The sequence below is a fragment of the Daphnia magna genome, linkage group LG5 (assembly GCF_020631705.1).
Source record: "Daphnia magna isolate NIES linkage group LG5, ASM2063170v1.1, whole genome shotgun sequence".
Lineage (NCBI taxonomy): Eukaryota > Metazoa > Arthropoda > Branchiopoda > Diplostraca > Daphniidae > Daphnia > Daphnia magna.
The window spans coordinates 10,676,317-10,700,177 of record NC_059186.1 but is presented as its reverse complement, the minus strand read 5'-3'; the positions used below and the strand labels follow the sequence as shown (position 1 = coordinate 10,700,177).

The 23,861-nt window shown below is 41.7% G+C and overlaps 3 protein-coding genes across 16 annotated transcripts in view; 2 read left to right on the top strand and 1 right to left on the bottom strand.

The window, feature by feature from the left end:
- The window catches only part of LOC116922595 (segmentation protein cap'n'collar), a 28,072-nt gene extending 18,010 nt beyond the window's left edge, over positions 1-10,062 (top strand). For both annotated transcript variants that reach the window (XM_045173671.1, XM_045173670.1), the window contains 7 exons: positions 5,486-6,050; positions 6,178-6,308; positions 6,376-6,472; positions 6,546-6,831; positions 6,899-7,239; positions 7,533-7,634; positions 7,723-10,062. In XM_045173671.1, coding sequence (XP_045029606.1) covers positions 5,486-6,050; positions 6,178-6,308; positions 6,376-6,472; positions 6,546-6,831; positions 6,899-7,239; positions 7,533-7,634; positions 7,723-8,507 — 2,307 coding nt within the window. In that variant the 3' untranslated portion in view covers positions 8,508-10,062. The remainder of the gene's footprint in view (positions 1-5,485; positions 6,051-6,177; positions 6,309-6,375; positions 6,473-6,545; positions 6,832-6,898; positions 7,240-7,532; positions 7,635-7,722) is intronic.
- Positions 10,063-13,243: 3,181 nt separating this feature from the next.
- The window catches only part of LOC116923204, a 213,801-nt gene continuing 203,183 nt past the window's right edge, over positions 13,244-23,861 (top strand). For 12 of the 13 annotated variants that reach the window (XR_006646703.1, XR_004394424.2, XR_006646702.1 and 9 more), the window contains exons 1-2: positions 13,244-13,382; positions 13,632-13,774. The gene's annotated coding sequence lies outside the window, so the exon portion shown is untranslated. Of the gene's footprint in view, positions 13,383-13,631; positions 13,775-23,861 lie in introns of those variants that run through there. The other variant, XM_045173678.1, reaches the window with a different exon arrangement.
- LOC116923198 (homeobox protein Hox-B1a) lies at positions 14,312-22,904 on the bottom strand. The gene is made up of 2 exons (XM_032929673.2): positions 21,021-22,904; positions 14,312-16,736 (listed from the first exon to the last, which is right to left on the bottom strand). The coding sequence occupies exons 1-2, from the start codon at positions 22,231-22,233 to the stop codon at positions 16,225-16,227; spliced, it is 1,725 nt and encodes a 574-aa protein (XP_032785564.2). The 5' UTR covers positions 22,234-22,904; the 3' UTR covers positions 14,312-16,224.

Below are 23,861 nucleotides of genomic sequence, written 5' to 3'. Positions count from 1 at the left end.
AGTTTGTTTTAAATACAGGGCGTCTTGACAGGTTCGAATGGGGTTGCCAGTCCGGCACGTGAGCGAACTGGCGCCGGGCCATCGTTAGACTTGTGCGTACCTTTTTTTTTTAAATACATGACCCACCTGTTTGTCATGTTAATCGGATTAAAATGCAATAGAAGGACTTGGTAGTATCTCAACAACAAAAAAAGTGGGGGGATTCATGGTTCCGGGAATAGTTTAGGCGGCGGCTCAGCGGGACTGGCATGTAGGTTAACCTCCTCCGCAAATCACATCTTTCCTACTTTGGATGTTTATTTTGTCGGGTCTATTCAGCGCGTCCCGCGCTTTGCAAGGAGGAGGTGAAAGGATTTGATTGTGGCGTTTAGGGTTCAATAAACTCGTCCCAACGCAAGGATATGATCTCGATTTTAGTCGTTTTAAATTCCAGGTTTGTGTGTGTGTTCTTTTTTTTTTATTGCGTATTTAACTGCGTTGTTGGTGTTGGGGCTCAGCTCACTCGTAAAAAGCAAAATCGCCCGCCGCTGAGAAAATCAGAAACAGTTAATGTTTGGACAAACTAAACGCGTTTCGGTTGTTTGTTTGTTGTTGTTGGAAAGGATAGAAAGAGTCTTAACTTTGATAGCAGTAAAAAAAACGATAAGAAAAAGAGAACGGGTTGGTTAGTGTGGGTGCACATCAAGTCGGTGTAGTAAATGCCCTGTGGCGTCGTTTGTCGTTACTGCAAGTGTGTAGGAGATTAGAAAAGAGACGGAAAAAAAGGGGAACACGAAAAAAAAAAAAAAAACCCCGGACACATATGGAAGTTGGTGTAATTTATTTACATACAACGCAAACCTGACTTTTGATGCACGGCGAAAGAAGCTCGTCTTCTTTTCTTTTTCTGTAATTTTTTGTTCCCCCTTTCAACAAGCATGTGTGCGTGAAAGTTGTGTGTCCTCTCCTATGTAGAGTCGGCCTGTACGTAAAAGATAGAGAGGCCAAGAAAATAACGATTGGATTTGTTTGACGCGCTGAAAATGGCGCTTGACGGACCTCACACGTCTGTTGCCCAGTTCATCCGTAACGAAAGGTAACACACACACAAACTTGCCATCCAACAAACCGTTGGATTATACCCACCGTCTCTTGTCTCTCTCTCTGCGGTTGTTTGTGTTCCCCTATTTCTCTTCGTCTCTCCGACGTGTCAAAGGCATTTAGCATCGTCGTGATGGCGGCCTACCACGTCAACCTCAAAGGTGGTAGTGTGGTCTTTTACCCTACAAGACCTGGATGGCCAGACTTCGGCGTTTGTTTGTTTCATCTGCATGTTCTTACAGGCAAAGAAACTTTGTGGACGCGACACATTTAAATGAAATCCGAAATTTCGTTTCGATTCCAGTGTTTTATTTTCATTGCGTAACTAACGGACGGGATTGCAATGTCGGCTATTCAGACGCCGATCTCTCATTTTCTCTCTCTCTCTCTCTCTGTCTTTTTTCATCTATTCGGTAGCTGTTTTAATAAGTTTTTTTGTGTGCCAGTTACAAGAGATTATGGGATCAAAGTAGAGATTAGAAAGACGAAGAAGAACCCGCCGGCCGTGCCCATTGTTGGGCGCAGTTCTGCTCTCTTCAGGTAATCCAATGGAGGGTTTATTTTCGTCGTTATTTTTTTTAATTTTATTTTTTTTGAATTTATAATCAGATGGGGTTTTTTGTTGTTGTGACCAACAGTCGAGGCTCGTTTAAAAATCAGAAATGAAAGGCGCAGACTACGCGATTGGTTTTCCTCTTTTTTTTTCGGGGCTGGAAGATAAAAGATGGAAAAACCAAATGAAAAATCCCGACCGCCCATTGTGTTTTGACCCCCCGCTAGGCGTGCGCTGCGCATCGAAAGGAAAAAAAAAAAAATTAAAATAAAGGTGTAATTAATGAAGTTTACATCTGCCCTAGAGATACACACACTCACAAGATGATTGGCTTTGTTGTTGGTGGTTGTTTGGGGGCTAAGCCGTGCAGCTGCGGCCGTGACTTCGTTGTGACCCGTCGAATCCACCTCATTGCGCCTCCCTTTTTTGCTGCCCTCTCCACTTTGAAAACTAATCCTCGGTCAAGTCACCTGGGAGGATGAGGATCGTTTTGTTATTCGGGTTCTAGTTTACAGGTTAACTTAAATTGTTGTTCCCTTTTTTTTCCCTTCCTTCTCGCGTCTGACAAGTTTCTTGATTAATGAAACGTAGGAGCTGTAGAAAACTACAGCACTAGGGCCTTGTCTTGTAATATGACCCGCTTTGTGAATAATGTTCTTGTTATTTTCGTATCCTCCTCCTTCCTTTGCGGTCATTCCAACATTTCTTTTAAACAGCCGCTTTTTTTTTAACGATGGCCGATGTTTTAATAACACCATTTTATAAAAAATATTGGGACATGAATGTGCGATTGAATAATTGCGAGTCGGATTTTTGTTCGTTCGTTTTCAAGCGTCGCTAATAGCCGAATTCAAGTCAAAAGGTTTTTTTTTTCAATATCTCTCCTAATGCGGAATGTATTGTTGGTGAAGTTTTGAGGGTCCGGAATAGAAGTGTCGATTGTGATGGCAATAGACCTGCAGTTTGACTAACGGCAGAATGTCCAAGAAGAACTCGTGGTAGAAATGGCGCACTGTTTACATAAATGGGACACGGTTTCAGGTGGACGGAAGAATCCGATGAAAGTTGAGAAGAGTGGGAAAATAAGTGCGAGAAACGCTAATTGTAGGGAAAAACTAGGAGGAATCGTCTTTTTTGTATGTTTGTTAAGGGGAGACTGGGTATTTGAAGGGTCGGCTGCTGTCCGTCCGTTTCTGTTGTTGACGTTGGATGTCAAAAGGCGAAAATAACTGGTCCCTCAAGGCACCTGAAAACGGTGTGACGTCAGATCTTGGTGGGATTTTTTAAAATCTTTTGTGTGTCGTACAACCATCAGGCATAACAATCGATGGATTTCATTGTGTTTGAAGTGTCCGAATCTTGGCCCCATTTCTTATTTTTTTGTGTGCGCATATGATAACCGTCCATAAAGTGGGTCACGTCTTTAGACCTTGGTTATTTTTGTTGGGCACGAAACATTTCGGAACCTTGAGGCCGTGTTGGAACGCCTGGCGTGAAGTTTGTCTTTTTTTTTTTTTTTAAATAGAATTGGGGGCACCGTTGTGCCTCTTTGCCGATTGGGTCGTGATCTTGTACTCGGACGTGACGGTCGTCGTTGCGCAAAAGAAGAATAAACACGAATCATTGTAGAGTTTAATTTTCTTGATTTTTCTCGAGGGCTTGCCTATGTGTGTGTGTGTGTGGTGTGCCTTTTGAAAACCAGCTGGGAACTGTGGGAATGAACAAGCCGACTGTATATACATCGTGGCCCGTGTCAATATTGACCGAATCGAAAATTCTTTTTTCTTTCTTTCTTTCTTCCTTTTTCTCTCTCTCCAAAGTTGACGATTTCTCTTCTTTTTCATTTCTTTCGTCTTAAAAAAAAATATATTTTTCTTACGTTTGACGGGCACGTCGGGGGTGTATATAATAGGCGTTTGTTTGTGCTGATGCGGCTGTGTTGCTCACGCACATTGCTTTGCGGACGGTGTAATTTGATGCCCAGTTTGGACGGCCCCCGTGCAACCCCTTTGGTGAATTCTATTTGCATATGCTCAAGAAAAAAATAACAGCGGGTAGGAAGAAATAAGGAAAGCAGAAGACGAGGAAAAAAATAAACAAAAATAACATGAGATACAAAAATGGAAGGAAACTCGCATTATTCAGCACTTTTTTCCCCTTTCCTTCACGCTTTCCGCCTGACATTTTCAAGAATGAAATAAACAAAAAGAAAGAAGAGAGCTAGAAAGAAAAACCTTTGTAATTTAAAAGAAAAAGGTGAAGATAAAAATTTAAAAAAAAAAAAAAAAGGTTCATGTGATGGAATTGGATACGGCCTCCCTCCTCCGTTTTCGATTTCATGTCGATTCATGATAAGAAGTCATGTTTAAAAAAGAAATAAATAAAAGAAGGATCGACCAATCGACGAGATAGTCAAATTGATGGACGTTATGCTTTACAAATGCTGTAGGTATACAGGAATACGTAAAAATGTGAACAGCAGAGAAAAGACAGAAATCAGAGGTCGATCCCTCCATCGTCTACTTCTTCTTCTTTTTTTTTGTCAAATGTTTTTATTTGCGGTCACCGAGCTTTCGATATTTGCTGACGTAACTGTCGGCTGTGTCTGTGTGCTCGGATACCGCACACCGCCCCTATGGGAGCTCCCGCCACTACCCCGATGCCGCCTTTTGGACCTATTGTCTAGGCGATTCTATTCTCTCTGTGTATACAAACTCCACGGTCCTGCGCTATTGTACACGCCATTTATCTATGTGATGAATTTGACTATTTTGAACAACGATCAATCCGCTGTTGAACAGCGGCGGCGCTAGTTACAAAATGATAATTTTTCGGCCCATTGTTTGTCGGCCACTGGTTTTCTTTTGATTTTCAGCTCTTTTTTTTTCGGTTGGAGATTGGTCCGAACAAATATGCGTATTGGCACAGTGAAAGGAAGGAGGAGGGAAGAAAAAGGGGCGGGTCGGTTTGGGTGGTGTGTCTTTCTGGTGGAGGACACGCACCATTCGCTGCGCTATGGCTCCTGCCCAGCACACATACACACTACAGGATGTGCGCAGAAAAACAAGAAAAGAAAGAAAGAAAGAGAGAGAGCCTCATAATGTGACATGAACGGACCGCCCCTTTGGGGTTCTCGCTGGCTGTTGGTTGTTTGTGGGGATCCTATCCCCAACGTATTCTTTCTTCCATCCTGTAATCATGAGACTCTCAACTGTTACACGACTGGGGTCCTTTGCATTTAAAGGGAAGAAAACGTGTGACTCCCTGCGGCGTAACCTCTCGCTGTCAGGCACTGAAAGGAAAGAAATAACAAACGTGATTGGGGAGAGCAACAGGCTCTTTTTTTTTTTTTTATTATTATTATTCTCTTTTATTGGCATATTATAAGAGCCAATTTTTAAAAATCCATTTTTGGCGATATGTTTTTTTTTTCGTTAGTCGGTCAGATCAAATGAGTAGGAGATAGGAAAGTAGATGTTAGAAGCGGGCGGATGGCTGTAGGTTGACTTTTTAAAAGATATGCTGTCAAATCTTCTAAAGGCTTGTAGTGGCGGATGGAGGAAGGGTCTTGGTTTGGTAATGATGTGTTTAATAAAAAATTCATATGAGTGACGGCGATGGGAGGTAACTTCCCACACTTTCTAATTTGAAATCCTTAAAAAATTGAAATAATGAGTCAACTCTTTTTGAAGTGAACTCTTTCTGTGTAGGAAGCAGTTTCTAATGCGTGGGCATGCAACATGAGAAATCATTATTATTTTTTTAATTTCAAAATTTGGACGTCACAGCAAAACTGTAAATTGTTTTCGTCTGCCATTGGCTAATTTTGTTTTTGTTTTGCGTTTGATTTAGGTGCGCATGCCGCTTATGCGCACGATGAGCATGGAGCATCGGTGGCAGGACTTGGCCAATTTCCTCAGCTTACCGGATGGAGCTGCTGCCGCTGCTGCAGCTGCCAATTTGAGTTCGCATCCGGGCCATCATCACCATCATCACCATCATGGTGGTCACCATCCGCATGCTGTTCATCATACGCACCACCATCCCGGTCATCCGCACCATGCCATGCACACTCTTGGCCACCATCCGCACTCGCCGCATCCGGCATTTGCCCATCCAGGCTACCCACATCCGCATTCCCCTCATGGATCCATCCATCCTCATCATCATCATAATGGCTCGTCTGTCCACACACATCACGGCTATGGCGTCCATCCTGCCTCACCCGCCACCACCACCACCATCCATCATCATCACCATGGATACAGCAGTCTGACTTCGGCCGCTGCACCAGTGTCGGCCTACACGAATTCCGCCGTCGATGTTGGTGGACGAGCTTCTCTTCTGCAGAATGTTGCCATCGGATCGCCCCTGACTGAATTAGGTGGAAATGGATCCTATCCCAGTCCAGGTCTTGGTAAGCCATCTAGCGGTAGAGAAAAAAAACTTTTATCCGCTTCTACATGTATTTTTAAGTCTTTGTGGAAAACGATAATGGTGTGAATAGAAATGAACCAAATAGTAATGTTATTGTAATTTGACAGGAGTAGGAGTGACTCTGGGTTCAGCCGTGACAGCTTCGATGAATTTGACGAATAGCACAGATACCTTGGAGCCTACCGGTCAAGTTCCTTACAAAACAGAAACAACCGCTGATATGCATTTGTACTATCAGGTAAGCACGTTTAATACTGATGAAACATAAAAATTCGTTTATTCATTTTGATTTTGATTACATATAGAATAACACTGGGGAAGTTAACCAGACTGGCGACGGATTCTTTCCTTCCATTTTCAACGAAGATGATTTACAGCTGATGGATATGGCCATTACCGACAGTAAATTTCAATAATAATTTGGTCAAAAACACAATTTTATCTAATTTATTATTAAATATTTTTTCTTTAACAGCCATGTACCCTCCTCGTTTGCTCGACAATCAACCGGTAAACCACTCGCTGGGACTGGCTCCGACCAACAGCGGTGGCAATGCTGTGGCATCAATTATACCCAGTACGGTGATTGATACGACAAGTGATAGCGCTGTCAGTTCCATGGGTTCCGAACGGGGCCCGTCTATCTCGGACGGTGACTGGATTGACACTTCAAATGCTACCGATTCAAACACCACATCCGTCACTGGAGCTACAGCGGTGTTGCCGTCCGGATCAGCTTACGGCATGGAATATTCTTCTGGGTACAGATAGTCCTATGAAATAAGCAAATATTGTCTCTTCTCATTTTTGGAAATGCTATTATTGCAGGGCGAAATATCGTCATTATGATTACGGCTATGGTGGTCGTTCCAGCGGACTTGAAGGAGCCTCGACCAGCGGAAGAGGAAGCGCTGCTGGTACCCCCGTGGCTCAAAAGAAGCATCAGATGTTTGGGAAACGTGTATTCCACGACCAAAGCGACTTGCCCGGCTCACCGGCCACTGTGACAGCCATCGGATCACCAGCCAAATTCGATTACGGCAGTAACGCTTCTGCCAGCGGTGGATCCCTTTATTCGCACCCATCTACTCCACTTGACAGCGCCAATGGCATGAATTCCATGGATTTGAAATATGGTTGCGGGATGGAATACACCCCACATTCGCATGGTACGTATTAAACATTTCTATTTGGATTCTCCTTTCCCAAGTTCTACTTCAACGGAAAAGGTACTGATGAAAACTCAAAAATCCCATCGCTAGATGGCGTTGAAATGTCCTTTTCTCGGTCGTTAAATACCGAACATGAAGTTAACTTCATCAGGTATACTTCATGTACCGAGAACAACCGTCTCATCCATCTTGTATATTTGATTACTTTTCTGTTTCTTCAATTAAAAAGAAAAAACACCACCAATTTATTTTTTTCAGGTATTTATGTTATTCTGTTTCTTTTTACGTAGATGTGCGAGGTATGGACCATGTCCATCATAATCACACTTACGCTCTGGGTTCGGAAGCCAGTGGAACTTCGCAAAGACCTGTCAGTCGGGATAAGCATAGAGGTGATAATTCTTTCGCTCGCCCTCGCCAACTATAGCGGGTTTAAACTATAACATTATTATTTATTTTTTTTTTTTCTGTTGACAACAGCTTCAGGGTCAAGCTTACGGGGTAGCGTGAGCGATACGGCCTCGACGCCCGGAGCTGGAACCAGCGGCTCCTGTTCAGAGAGCGAAGCGTACTCGCGAGATGAAAAACGTGCCCGGGCCATGAATATTCCAATGACGGTGGACGATATCATTAACTTGCCCATGGACGAATTCAATGAAAGATTGAGCAAGTACGACCTGACTGAGCCACAGTTGTCGCTCATTCGTGACATACGCCGCCGTGGAAAGAACAAGGTTGCAGCCCAGAACTGTCGCAAGCGCAAACTGGATCAGATTTTGACACTGGCCGACGAGGTGAAACGAGCTCGCGAGCGCAAAATCCGACTCAACAAAGAGCGCGATTTCCTGGCTGCCGAGAAAACCCGCATTAAGGATCGTTTCGCTCAGCTGTACCGTCACGTGTTCCAGTCGCTGCGTGACTCTGACGGCCAGCCCTACAGCCCGTACGAATACAGCCTCCAGCAGTCGGCTGACGGAAACATTTTACTTGTGCCGCGAGCTACAGTCGTCGCCAACGGTGGCGCTACGATCGATCCGCAGCCAACAATGCAGCAGCAGTTGAATCATCATCAGCATCATCATCAACAGCATCTCCACAACCACCACAACAGCACAAACGGCCAACATCGTCCCGTCATGATCGATCCGAGTTCGTTAGCCGGTCAAATGGTAGGCAACGTTAACGGTGGTACAGTTGGAAGCTCTAGTTCGGCTGTCCTTCACGGTGCTCGCAGGAAAACTCCGGATCAGAAAAATGAACCGTGAACTTGACTGCACAACACGAGAAAGAGTGGGACTCATCAACGCATGGTTCTTGAGCAGCGACTCTACGCCGAAGCTAAATATGGCGAGTCGCTGGGCGCTGAGGAAGTAGTAACTTCCCTTCGTTAAAGTAACCTTACCAATCACATGCATTAAAAAATACAACAAAAAAAAAAAGAAACAAAAACAACAAGAAAAAAAATAACGTAGAAAAAACCAGGAAAAGTGAGAAGAAAAGACGAACAAGAAAAACGACTGCTGGGCGATACTGTGAATATTAATGTTGTGCGCTTATAAGGAAATAGCGATATCATTCGTTACACATACGGGGTTTTTTTTTTTTTGTTCCTGTATTTCATACTGTTGTAGTTTTTTTTTGTTTTCGGTCTTGGAGAAAAACGGAAACAAACATAAGAATTTCGCCAGTGATACTAGTACATATAGGGTCTTTAGTTCTGGTGTGAATGTGCCCGGCTGCCTGAGGCAATTTCCTTATGTTTGTATACAAAACATCTTAAAGAAACTTAGGACGTTAGTTTACTATACACGTATTGAAAACACATTGAGAAAAACACAGTGTTTGTTTTTTTCCAACTTCTTTTTCATCAGTCGGCCATTTTTGGATTTCAATTCTTTCTCTTTTGGTCTGCTGTTGGACCTCCACCTTCCTTTTATGTTTAGAATTCCATTTGTTTTTTTCTCTTCTTCTTTCATCCCCATCACGTGCGTCTATGAAAATGCGTGTGTGTGTTTTCTGTGTGGCTTGTCTTCATTCAATTGGAGGGGCCCTCCAAAAAGAGAAAGAATCGTTCATCTTTATATACCGCGCTCACTTCGATGGCCTTATACACACAGTATATATATATATATAATAATAATAATGCGAATGATGTATCGTCCTTAACTCTCCCACCCCCTGGCCCTGTATGCGTATCGTTTCGTTTTAATGATTTTTGTATCTCCTTTGTTTATTTTTTGTTTTTGTTTCGTTTCGTTTTTTGGTGCAGACGCCTTTTCGTGCGTAGGCAGAATCAGCCGTTTTTATATTCATCCCGGCGTTGACGGGAAGAAGTTGCGAGTCCACGTTTGGTTTTTTTTTTTTCTCTCCTTTTTTTTCTTTTTTGTTGTTGAAGAGGGAAGGATGCTATATACTAAAATTTATCCTAGAATAACCAAGAGAAGAAAAAAAAAATAAAGAAAAACACAAAGATGGTTTTAAAGTTTTTGGGGGGTAATAAAACGGATTTTCGTTCGAGTTGGTTCACGTATTATCACGTTCGCTGGAATTCCTCCACAGCGCTATTTCCGGTGAAAAACGTGAAAAGGAAAAAAACGAAAACATTAGAAAAAAAACAAGTAAATGTGCTTCACTGTTATGTTATAGTAATCAATTGTAAACAACTCATCGTGTGTGTGAGTGTTTTTGTCGTGTATTAAATATTTTCTCGTTTGAATATGTTTGTTTGTCTATTACCTACACTAAGCCTTTATATTTGTATTTTCTTTGTTTGTTTGGAATACGCTACAAACGTATCTAATCAATACAAAGAAAAACGTTTTGCTTTTCTATTTTAATTTCAATTGAAATTTAAAAATTGCATTTTAACGATCTCGTATACTTTTCTTTCGCTAGATGGCACCAACGTCTAACCAATTTTTTAAACTTTGAAAATTGAAAATAGAATAAAGTTTATATGGACTAGTGGGGGGGGGGGACCTTTCACCGCGGCTTGTATCTATCTATGTACAATTCTGGAATGGATCTTTTAGGAGGAAGAATCCGGGATGTATGCTGTTGCGCAGAACAACAGTACACATGGAGCATACAAGAGCAAAGGGAAGAGAAATAGATTCCTGCGCCATAGTTTCCCTGAAAAACTTTTCTCCCACAAACTCCGGCTCTCCTTTTGTTGGAGCACTAAAGTCTTCCTTCCATAGCACAGAGTCCGTCTGTGACGGCGGCGTTAGCGACGGGCCAGAGGAAGAAGAAGAAGAAGAAAAAAAAAAGGCTCTACTCTTTTCTTTTTCTTCATTCTTATTTTTCCCGAATAGGAAATGAGGAGTTTTCCCCCGATGAAAGCTGCACAACGGTCGGAGCGCTAGACGCGCGGCCCGATCCGTCTTTGTCAGAGCTCTCCAGCTCACTCTCTCACGTTGACCTTTTCCGAAGGGGCCACAGGGCAACCAGCTCCAGCAGCTCTACTACACACACAAGCAACCAGACCTTTTTTTTTTTTTTTTTGCCTTTTTTTCCCCCTTCTCTTCTAAACAGATACAGTACACAGTATGGATTCAATGTTGGGCTTGTAGACTGCTTTTTTCTCCTCCTCTATATATTCCGCCTCTGGATTCTCCCATTTCTTGATCATCTTATCTTTTATCACTCGTCGATTCCCCATTTTTCTACACCACTGTGTGTGTGTGCGAGTTCTGCTGGATGGATGGCCTATTATGCTTCTAGTACGATATAGTGATAACCTACAAGAAGCAGGAAGGAAATGAACCACGTTCTGACAGTTGTGGACGGACACAAATTTTGACATTTCTATTTCATGATATTTTATTTTTCACTTGTTTGGTTACCATGATAGGGTGACATCCGTTTGTATCAGACGATAACGGCTCATTAGCCCGACGACGGACGGCCTTGTTTTCTAGATAGCTCACTGCACCGGTACACATGAAACGTAGAGAACGCCCACCTTCTTTGATCGTCATCAACTTTTATAGTAGATTTCGTCTAAAATGGTAGTAGAATAGCCGCAGGAGCCGAGAACAACTAAAAGGAAATAACCAAAAAGAAAAAGGAAAAATGAACACTGCTCAAAAAATACGGGGAAACCCATTTTGGTTTTTAAGAGTCGAGCATTGTAATTATCCAAACTCGAGGCAGAGGAGAAAAACACGTATTAAAATTTTCCTTTTCCTCCCCTTCGTCAAATTCGACAACAAAAAAAAAACTAAAAAGCTTCTGGCAGTCTTTTCATTTCTTTTTTTCCAACACACTGTGTGCTCGCTTGCTGTATACAATATACACAGAAAGAGAGAGCATACACAGAGAGCTCCATGAATACTTGTTTCGAGGCCACGACGATATAGGATGACCGTTTGCAATCATGGGCCTTCACCGCCATGATGGATCACCACCGAAACCAACCAACCAAGCCAACCACCACCGCACGGAGCACACACACACACACACAGCAAAAGTTGCTTCGCCTTTTTTTTTTTTCCTTTTGGTTCCTTACACAAAAACGGTGATGAAATTTCTTCTTCTCTCTGCTGTGCCTGTGTGTATTATTTTCTCCCGCATTTTGAAGAATGTTAAACCTATTTGGGGAAGACGAGAGAAAATATCCAAAAATTCTTCCCTCAGACCTGACAGCTACGCTCTCTCCTTCGCCACAGTCAGGTGGAATGTTCGACGACTGTTATACGACCAGCTGCAGCATCAGATTCTTTTTTTGGTTTGGTTTTTTTGTGGTTTTTCTAGGGTATTTCTCGACGAGGGCATAGGCGGATACCTTGGATCACAGTCCGGAAGTTTGCGGAATCCGGAAGCCGCACCCATTTTTTTTTTAGTTGAAATACGCGACAGTGTCCTTCCCCTCCAAAAAAATTGTCAACGTTTTTTTCCGATTTTTGAGCTTCCTTTTTTTGTTTTGTTTTGGCATAAATATTGGGACGAGTGCAAAAACATGTGATGCATCATCAGGTAAATGTTAACGGCATTCAGATTACACGAGGTTCGCAAAACATGGTGGCCTAAAAAAATGTTTGAAAAGTAGTTCAACACGAACACGTTGGCTTGTAAAACTAATACCCACCTTGTAATGAATGCCATATTCGAGATGACGATGGATGAGATTAACCGTCTGTACAAGATGGTATCATTCTAGATGGCATTAAAGGAGTCGTCATTATTTTGGCCGAATACGTCGAATCTTCCTTTCGATCTTGTAATGCTGCAACGTTGTCAACTTTTGTGGAACCTTCTAGAAGCCGGTTGACGATCTAATTTTTTACTTCCCACTGGAGTTGAATATTACAAGTAAATAATGAAATCTCGTTCAAAAGTAACCTGTTATTCAGCAACGACCTTTTTTTTTTTAGTTCCAAAAATAAAAGAGCCAAACCTGTTTTTATTTTATTTATTTTTTATTTAGATTTGATCTGCATAAAGGACAAAGGCTGGGTAAGGATAATTGAAGAGAACAAAGGAGGCTGAGTTGCCGAGTTTAGTCGTTTTAATTGTAATGAGGTAATTATGACCAATCGCGAAACGCTGCCATTTAAGATACTGTTCAGTTTTTGGCACGTGCTGGCTTTGTCTGGTCGATCGTTCATCGATAGGCTATCACCAAAAATTTCTATTTCAATCATTTTAACTGATGTGGGTCAATTTCTGACCAAAAAACATTTAACATTAATTGTGTGATGAACATGCCTTAACGACCAGCAATGCCAAGAGTGTCTCAGTTTTTTTTCTCCTTGTGCGTGTGTGTGTGTGTGGGTGAACCTCGTGGTCAGGTTTTTTCTTTCTCCTTTTTTTCGTCATGCCTTCGTTGATAAAATCTATTTTTTTCTTCGATGTGCATAAAAAACTTGTTGGAATCGGTTTGAATCTATTCTCTCGCGTGACCAAAAACGACGAAATGTGGTCGGTTGCGTTCCATTTTGTTCTTTAAGCAAATTCAACTCTTTTGTCGCTTTTAATCGATTCGATTGAATCTCTGAACCAAAACGAGTTGCTGAACTTGGAAAACTTGAAAAATCCAATGACTTTGCTTCAACTGGGTCTGACTGTGCGTTACCTTTGTGTTCTCATCCTTTTTGGCGCGCTGAGAAAAAATGGAGTCAACGCCTGCAAAAAGAATAGTAAGTCATGTTTTCATTTGCCAAGCCTTTCTCTGGATTCCTATTGCTCGACATGAACACGTGAAATGTACTCTAGCCTTGATAATAAAACACGCTGGTGGCGGTGTGCTTGGCTGCTGTACCCAAACGCATGCGAAATGTCGATCAACTTGATATAATACCGCCATGTTGTGTGTGTGTTTCTCAACCCACTTTTTTTTTTTGAAATTTTTTCTTATTCTTTGTACTGTTTTTTTTTTCTATTTGCAGCTCTGCGCAGGAGAAATGTACATTTTGGCGCGCCTTCTTTATCTCCTGCACCGAAATGGCCGACCAACCAAACCATGGCTGTTTAGACTGACCTTCGACCTCCTCCCAGCTGCTGACGAATAAAACCCGCCCAAAAGAGAAAAGTAGGTCCATAACAACGATTTAAAAAAAAGTAGATTTGATTTACGTGCAGTTGATCGCTCTTTAAAGTTAAGTTTTTGATCAAAACTGGGTAAAAAAAAAAAAAAAAAATGTATTGTTGTCTATTGGTGGGATTGAATGGTGGTCAATCTCTGTGATGTTGCTCTGCAATTGGGTGGATAGGCAGAGGGTGGATCTAAAGAAGTTTTGTTTCGTTTTTGTCCGAGAGGTTTGACACCTCGGATGACGAATTGGTTTGGCCATTAAACGTCTTGAAAAGAATTGTGGAAGAAAAGAGAATTCTGATTTTCAATCGGAATTCTTTTTTTTTTTCTCATTTTCTCTGGTACGTCCTGTCTGCGCCTGTTGTCGTCGCCTTCATCTTGCTCGTCTTTTGTATCTTGCTAGGCCCCACTCAATCAATCAAAAGTGTAGGGCTCTCGGGATCTTTCATTTTTATCCATGGTCCCTTGATACGCTCGATTTGATATAGGAATCAACGACACAGAAAACCGTTAAAGCTTTTTTTTGAATAATCATTCAGATGCATACGGTGTATTTTGTTTTGTTTCGTTTTTTTTTTCTTACTTTTTTCAAGGAAAAAAAATCGAAAAAGTTGGTTTCATCATCTGGATTTCTCGTGTTTTGTTTTGTTTTCCATTTTTTTTTTTGGGGGGCAGGGCTCAAGGAAAGATATACAAGGTGCTCTTATTTTTTTTTTTCGTGTTTCGAGTTTGCGCCCTTTTGTGGTTTTCTAACTAAAGAAACAAAAGAGAATTTTTTTTTAAATAGATGGAATAAATTTTCCTCCCGTAGAAAAAAAAAAAAAGGTAGAAAAACAAACGAAACGAAATTAAAATCAGAAAAAAAAAATCATTGCAATGAATACTATCTCGCTTGATGATAATACATAGTAATACCGGCTTGGATGCTTTTGTTATACATTACATCATATTACAACATGATACATATACGGTACATGGTGTGGTTTTTTTTCTTGATTTTTTTTTTTTTTTTTGCTTTTATGTCAGAAGTAAAGATAATTTCAGTTTATATACAAGTTTTAAAAACACAAGATATACGAAAAGAAGGGGAAAAAAAAGATAGAGATTGTTTTTTTTTAATTGGTTTAAAAAAAAATTTAATTTTCTCCATTTTTTTCTAATGGTTTCGTCTGTGTGAGTGGTGGGTTCATAATAGTCGAGTCATTTCATCAGAGGGTATATAACCAACACACGAGAGACATACACATAAGTATATAGAAGGAATGTTCAATCTCTCTCTTAATCTCTTTTTAGTATAGTGAGCCAATAGCATAAAATGGTGTTTTACAAAGATTTTGTTTTGCACGCAGTCAACGTTACACAAGGTTATGGTGTTGCATATTTTTTTTTTTTTTTTAAGTTTTTCTTTTTTTCTCTCTCTCTTCTCGCGACATACAATAATATCTCGTTTAGGTGATTTTAGGGGGATAGGGGAGTATTTGGTTTCATCATTTCAAAGCACTCGCACACACAAAAAAAAAAGCGCATGGGCAATTTTTGTTAAAAACAGGTGGCAAAAAAAAAAAAATGGAAAACGCAAAATAGCGATGTTGTTTTTAATGTGGTGCAGGGGAAGAGAAACAAAAAAAAACATTTTTTCTTTTTCAACTGAAGGAAAGGGTCCTAGTTATTGAAAAACAAGAGGACCGGACGTTGTCTGATTAACAACAAACTTTAAAAATGTATCTCCTTTTTTTTTTATGAAACTGAAAAAAGAGAAGAGTTATTTTTAAACCTTATTTTTTAGGCTCTTTTTTTAAAATGGGTTTTATGCCGGAGGTGGTACAAGTTTTTTGTACGTCATTTTTTGTTTGTTGTCAAAAACCGAAAGAAAAAAAAGAAAAGTTGAAAGAAGAGGAAAAGTGAACCCCAAAAGACTAGGATTGTTTTTTACATGCAAAAGAGAGAAAAAAAAAGGATAATGTGCGTTGGATTTATCTGGGAATCGTTCCGCTTTTCTTGCGTCTATCGATCATTTTCTCGATATAAAAAAAAAAAACGGAAGGGAACTGTGATTGTTATAATTTTTTTGTTTTTTTGTTTTTGTTTTTATCTCAGGAAAAATCGTACCGGTACAAAATAATAAACACGAATCCCCAACCACACACACACAAAAAAAAATTGCGAAACAAAATTAGGAATCTCATTTGCTGTGTGTATGTGGCAGGGAATTGCTTAAATCGATCAGAGTGTGTGTGTATCTCTTGCATGTGCTGACAATTTTTTATTGAATTTTGTTTTTTTTTAGAGGATTAGATTTAGACGAGGAAATTAGTGAATGGGTCGAGCTTTTTTTTATATTATATATTTATATATTGTTTTTTTTTTCCCCTTTTAATGTTGAAGTTTTCTTTTATGGGTGCGTGATGAAAAAAAGAGAGAAATGATTGAAATTCGTGTGGGGGTTGTTAGAGAGGCGTGGGTGGTGATTCGCTTTTTGAGGGCGCGCCTCCGCTAGCATTGCTCTCGGAATCGGTGACGGGCGACGGGGCTGAAGGAGAAGTGCACGAAAGGGTTGGTTCTGGTGGAATAAGTCCCTCCTTCATCCGTTTCTTTTGTTTCATCCGTCTGTTTTGGAACCAGATCTTGACCTGTGTTTCATTGAGTTGTAGAGCGGCTGCGATCTCGATCCGCCGCGCCCTCGTTAGGTATTTGTTGAAGTGGAATTCCTTTTCCAACTCGGTCAACTGTTTGGTGGTGAAATTGGTCCGGCCCGTGTTATTGGCACCGCCGAGGCTTCCTAATCCGCTGACGCTACCGTTACCTCCGCCTCCGCCTCCACCTGGACTTCCAACTCCACCACCGCCTCCAAGGCCTCCTAAACCGCTAGACAAACCGCTGCCCATTCCGCCGCCCAATCCTCCAACACCGTTGCCACAATTCGGACTGCTACCTCCGAATCCGTATTCTGGTCGAGGAACTGTATTTCGTATAGGGAAAAGAGAGAAGAAACAAAACAAACACAGAAATCAATCAATGTGGCCGTAGTCGTTTGTAGGTGTTGAGTGAAATATAGCACACGCATATGAAAATGTGTGTACAGTCAAGTGGGAGAGATTGAGTGAGCCCTGTAGTCAAACCATCCAAAAACGGAATATGCATTATTCAGCGTCAATTTGTAATCGAATTGAAGCATCTGGCGTCATCACTATGTACCGGACAATGATCAATGATTCGTTTTGGAGATTAAAAATCACCTTACCGTACGTTTGATAATTGATTTTTGCTTCGATTCGAAATAAAATGTTTTTCTTTCTTTGCTTTAGAAAGAAAAATGAATTATTTTTGATGTCAATTTTTTAGAATTCTCTTTACTCTGCCCGTCTCTCTGGAGACGAGGGGGGAAATGTATTTTACTATTGAATTTCGATCGAGAGGAAGTGGAGAGTTGCTGTTTGTGGCCTTTTTTTGAGCGCTTGCGTAATGTGGACGAGAAGGATCGAGCGGAAAAGATTCTTCTTCTTGTTTCCCTCGTGAGGTAGAGTGAAAACTGACGTTGCGACATGAAGGATGACTCCCGAAAGAGCCGAAATAGAGATTGGAGGGGGTTAGCACATTCCTTTCCCATTTCCTTCCTTCCTTTTCTCTTTTCAATACCAACATCGAACAACATGGGACATGTGGCGGCTCTTTTCGGCTGATGATGTTGTTACACTAGGCAACAAGTCGCCATCTCTCGCAAGTTCTTTTTTTTTTTTCAATGTTACATCATCCGTAAATAAAGAAGTTGAGCAAAAGTTTTTTTTTTTTTTAAAGGAGTTTCAAGAGGAGTTGAATCTTCACTTAGGCCATGTCTGTGGTGAAGGATCGATGTGCCAGATATTCATCCCAACATACTTTGATCTTTCCTCTTTTTTTTCCGTCTCTAAATCATTGCACCTAAGGTGCGTTGAGAAAACAAATTGTTGTTGACGTATAGTATTTAAAAGGCGTTTCTTATGAAGATGCAACGTGATAAAGTCATCAAACGGCCTAAATGTTCATCTCGTTTCCTTGTTTGTATTGGACGTCGTTGACGGATGTGCGGGCCGTCCTGTTTTTGTGGCTTGTTTGCATAGCGGCTTGCAGTCAAACTTTTTACGTCCTCGAAAAGAAATTCTGCTCGTTTATGTCAATAGAATGCCCCCTTCGGACGTCTCTATTCGCTCACCCCTCGTCATGCTTACTTACATGGTACTCGTGCTGCTGCTGCTGCTGTTAAAAAGATGTTTTCCTTTTTTTTTGTTCTTCTTTTTTAAATAGAAAAAAAACAAAAAACAGAATCGGATGTTTGACTCGGATGTCAGCTGCAGCACATAATATTGAGTCAGAAATGTGTATAGGCCTCTTGCTTTTGCAGATATCTGCAGCTGAACTGGTCATGAAAAAAACAAAAAACAAGAGGGATCTGTCCAAGCTGTTCCAACAATGACGGAATTGTTTAATGACTTTGGCGAAAATAGTCGTGTTATTTTTTTTTTCGCTTGTAGTTTGTTTCTTTGATCTTTTTTTAGCCGCTCAGTAGACTTTTGCCTACGGTCGCAAACTTAAATGAAGTCGGGGAATACAAAATGCAAAGTAGCTGCTTTTCTTGGAAGATGGGACGCATAGTACATATGCAAAGTGGGTGGATCAAATCCCCGTATACGTGCGTGTGCTGCTGCTGCGTCTTTTGATGTCGGGTGATGGATCTTCTTTTTTTTCCGACTTTCTTTCGAAGGTATTTTTTTTTTTTTTTTACTTCTTCCCCTAGTTGACTTTAAGAAAAAAGAGTTTTTCTCCACCGAGTAGGAAAAAAAAAAGAGAATTAAACAACGACCCACAAGAAAAAAAAGAACTGAAATGAAATTCAAGATCACAGGGGGTCTACATTGGCCACCGTCGGGGATCGTTTCTCGAATATCCCACAAGGATGGGCTTCTATAATTTGGTTTTGCTAATGTGTTTTTGTTTTTCTTCCCATTTTCGAATTTTTTCTTTCCCATTCGTAAAACAGATTTTTAATTTGATGCCTAGCAATCGAATTATTCTAATCTTGCGATAGTCGACTTTTTTTTATTTTCCCTATTTCACTTTCCGAAGGACGTCATTGTCGCTTGTTTGGTGGCCAACTGGCAATGGGCCTAATGTACGGAATGAGTACAATTGTATTTTTCTCGGTAGTTATTGTGTTTCTTGGAAAAAATCGATGGAAATGGCCGAGGAAAAAATAGGACGCAATGTGGTATTGCATATCAAACTGTTCGCGACATAGAAAAACAAAAAAACAGCCGAAAAAAAAAAATTATCTTAAAAAATTCCGTTGCACACCATATGTCGCTCTACCCGAGGCTTGTTATTGGATGATAGATCCTTCACGCATGAAAAAGAAAATTTACCCGAAAAAACCGACCGTCTGTTATTGCATTATTATTTTTTTTTTTACTTAGCCACCGCAACAACTTTCCCACCGACGTGAATTTTTATTTTTGGGAGGACGATATCATGAGAATTGCGCTAGAAAGCCACTTGATTGTGTTGTACGTTGGGTCGACTTTGTTTTTTAGCAGAACGGGTGGATAAGAATCTTCGCGGTTGAAGAACGAAACGGGCCTACGAATTGCGATAAGAAAACATTGTCCCTTTTTCTTTTTGAAGTTTTGAAACTGAAACACGGTCACCTATATGTCGTAGTTTTGCTCCGTAGGCATCCAACCTTCTAAATAGCAAGTATCGCGTTATCTATTTTGGTTGTTGTCTGTCTATAGGTTCTCGTGTTTGACTGCTTGGGACAGGTTCCAAAATATCAGGAAGTCTTGACATGTTTCTCGAAACGACGAGGTATGCCCTTGCTATACACACACACACACGTCGAATTCGAAGAATGTGTTTGTAAATATACGAGACCGAACTCCGGGAATAGAAGCTTTTTTTTATATATTTTTTTTAAACGAAACTGATCTTGTAATTCTAATGCCATGAAACAATAATACCGCCTCGTGTTTGCGATGAGATCAATGTTTGAATAGAGAAATCCTATCGTTTGGGCGTGTAAACTACTGTGCGCAAAGCTCTCGCTCCTGGAGCTTTGATAAAAATGTTTTTTTTCTTTGATTTATTGACTCGCCCTTTAATGGGATCTAAGAGAAGCTCTGGCCTGTGTTTGTGTTCGTGTTTTGTGTTGAGCGATGATGAATAATGGTCAACAACGATTGAAGAACTGGTTTTGCGGCTTGTCACACTCGTACAATTTTTGCTTGCAAGTTTGTCTTTTCTTTCTTTGGAGGCAAAACGATCGATTAGGCCTTGTAGAAAATCACTTTTGTCCTTTTCTACTATACATAGTGTTCTACTGTTGTCCTATTTGGCGAGGCCCACACACGTAGAAAGATCATTAATAACTCTCTGAAGGTGCTAGGGGGTTTGAGCCACCCAAAGCTGCAGCTGAAGTGGGGACAGTGTTGTCGTCTTATGATAAACCAAAAGTGGCGACTGTTGTCGACGTGATTTATGATTGAGGCCGCCAAAATCTCTCCTTGTAAGCTTTTCACAAGAGGCCTTTTTTCTTTCTCTTGAGAGGCTGGTCAACGGCCAATGCACATCGAGTTCTTCCTACACCGATGTTGGTGTAGTGTGTGTTAGGCCTACAGTAGTGCGGCAGCGTGATTAATGATCTTTTTTTCTCGTCCTTATCTCTCTCATTGATTCAGAAAAAAGGGATGGAAGAATGTCCAACCATGAACAACCGTTTAACTTGTTAGCTGCTGCTAGCTGGTTGGTTTAGAGACCGACGACGAGCCGCCATTCAAACTGTTTGGTTCTGAAGCGTTCCGTTTTTTTTTTTATGATCGGCCTACAGGGACCGATTGGCGGCTTCGTTTTAGCTCTCTCATCTTTCGACTTTGCGATTTTCTTTTTCATAAAGGCTCCTTGCTGTATTGCATTTTGCTTTGAGGTACCCTAGTTTTCAGAGATCATGACTACCGCCAGCCCCACCCATTTTTTTAAATAAATGACTTGAATGTAGAGCTCTTTTCCCTCCTTCCTTTTTTAAACCTCGTTGAACTTTGATATGATTTTTTAAAATTAAAAGATGTTGCTTGAATCGACTATGTTGGAGTCTTTAAATCTTGTAAAGAAAAGATAGGCCTCTTTTATGAATCGATATTTGCGTTTAGAGAGATGAGGCCTAGTAGATATTCTATTGAGGACAGGAAATGGATGTAATAAGTGGATGGAAACGTACCAGGTTTGGGTACATTCCGTTTGACTTGCATCCATTTGTAGGTGGGGACGTTGGATTGTTGTTGTTGCTGAACTGGGTGATTGAGATTAGGCTGAACACCTCCGCCGTTGCCACCACCACCTCCACCACTCTGCGCCTGGAGTTGATTGTGGTGTTGGCCAGGATGCTGGCCCTGGGCTGCCGCCGCTGCGGCCGCTCCAAGTCCTACCAAGTTGAGCATGCCGTTGACCTGGCATTGGTCACGAAGTGACGGTCCGCCGACGCCGTACGGACCAACGGATGAACTGAAATGCCCAGCCGCCGCTGCTGCTGGATGAGTGACGCGGGCCCCGTATTGGGTGACATCGGGGTAACCGTAGCCGGCCGTGGCGCCCGTCGGAATAGCCACGGCTGCCGCTGATAGGCCGTTGATGCCGACGGTGCCATCCACCACGACGCCGTGACCCGTCATGGCCGGATGGACTTGGTGGTGTCCGTGATGCACTGAATGGTGGTGATGTGGGTGTCCGTGATGATTCTGGTGATGAACCTGATGATGTTGATGGTGGTGATGCTGTTGTTGCTGCTGCTGTTGTTGCTGTTGTATTCCGTGTTGATGCTGGGCGTGATGATGCTGCTGCTGTTGCTGGTGCAGTTGCTGGTGGTGTTGTTGTTGATTGGGCGAGCCGTGATGCTGACCGGAATAATCCGTTTGGTAGGCACTGCTATTACCGACGGATACGGAAGATATTGAATGCTGGCTCATGCCCGTCCCCACGCTGTGTGGACTCAGGTGGTAGGATGCGGCAGCGGCTGTCGCAGCGGCGGCTGCAGCCGCCGCTGTGGCGTAACCGTTTGCGTCTAAATTGGTGTAGGAAAGTCCGTTTCCCGATCCCGATCCTACGTCTCCTGATTGTAGGAGTCCCGCGTTTGTGTGTTGATCGTGTGGAGTGAGTGGAGGTGTACGAGGATCGGGGGTGTGTTGTTGTTGCTGGTGGGTTAGGTAGTGTGGCGGGCCGACGGTTCCTAAGACGCCACCGGTCGGGCCGCTCGATTCGGGCGTCGAGGCCTGACCTGACGATCCTCCGCCGCTGTTTGAACTGACGGAACCACTTCCGTAAACGCCGCCATAAACGGATCCAGTTAAATCAGTTGCGTAATTGGAAGCTGATCCGTAGCCGACACCGACGCCTCCGTCACCGTTGCAAACACCGTAAAGAACGTTAGCGTTCATCTTTTTTCGTGTTTATTGTAATCGACCACTTTTAACGTCTTGATTTTTTATCTGAAAGAATCCTTTTCGTCACTTGAACTCGGGTGGGGGTTTTTATTTTTGTTTGTTTTTTTCGTTTTGCTCAACTTAGACTGACGTCATAACATCTGTTTTCCTCACACTAGAAGCACATCACAAACACGACACATAGAAGAAACACGTCGAAGTGTCTTTTGAGAATGGAGGGTTAAAAGCGATTCACCGCACGATTTTTATTGTTGCTGCACTTGGGCAACAACAAGATTGAAGTGGCAGTTCGATGATCCGGCTCATCGCACACTCTGGATGAAAACAAAAGAATTAACTTCAACTTTTAGCGCTGTTGGAAACTGTTTCCTTAAAACTTTCGCAGCACCTTTTGGATGCACAGAGGAATTCTTAAAAAAAAAAATTCTGTTTTTGAGGAACTAAAGTCAAGTCTCTCTATCTCGTGACTCTGTACGTGTTACACTACGACGAACGAATACTAGATACCAACAGCCGTCCAGGCCAGCAGTTTTTTTTATTTTTTGTTTTGTTTTCTTCTTCTTTTTCCCTTCGGTGGGGAAATGGGGTGGAGGTTTCCGTGTTGCCGCAGTTGAGGCGGGCAGTAGAGAATAAAAAGCACCGGGCAAAAACTCATGCACACAGGGAATAGACGAGAGAAAGGGACTGCCTCTTGACGGCCCCAGTGTATCTCGACTCGCGAGGGCACCTCCCTTTGTTAGTCACGTGACTAACGGCAACGAACCAATGGCTTGGGTTGGTAGCTGCTCGCGAGCAACGCCTCAATTTCCTTCCTCTTGACAAGCTCGAGTGTGTGTGTGTGTGTGTGTATATACCACAAGAGACTATGGCCGCAGCGAGTACCGCCCTGTAGATAGTAGCTTGCTCGAATGTCTACGATATGCAGGCTAACCCTGGATGATTCACGAGAAGTGAAACACCGTGACTACACGAAGGAGAGAAAAAAAAAAATAATAACGAGATACTTGCACATGCACACACACACGAAAAAAGAATTGAACTAGATTGCAATTTTTTTTTTCTTTTTTTGTCTCTAGTTGATTTTTGTTTTGTTTCTTTTTCCTTCTTGTTGGTTCTTGTTTTTAATTCCATGGATTTCTGCAGGAAGAGATGTAAAAAAAAAATCAAGGGAACCAGTGAACCACAGGGCCTCGAAAGAGGAAGCGACAAGCTGTAATTTTTTATTTTATTTATTTCTTATTCGCTTTTTGTTTTGCGTATGAAAGAATTTGTCTTCTTTTTTAAGTTATCGAACTTCGCTTTTTCAAAAAATGTATTAGAGAGAAATCAGTAGGGAAAAGAATGGTTTCTTTTTCTCTGCATGACCGCCGTATATGTTGTGTAAATGTTACAAATCATGCCTAAACGTTTGTGAAATAGATCATGATCATCGAGCCGGCGACTGCTGGGTTCTCTTTTTTCTTCTTTTTCGACACGTTAATGACAGAGGGTTGGGTGGTGGCACGATGGATGGGCCATTGCGACGAGTTATTGATGCTCTTTCTATCTCTCTCTCTTTTTTTCCCCCGCTCCCATAAAAGGTGGCTCGCGCGACTTTACTGGTAGCCATAAGCAAAACACAG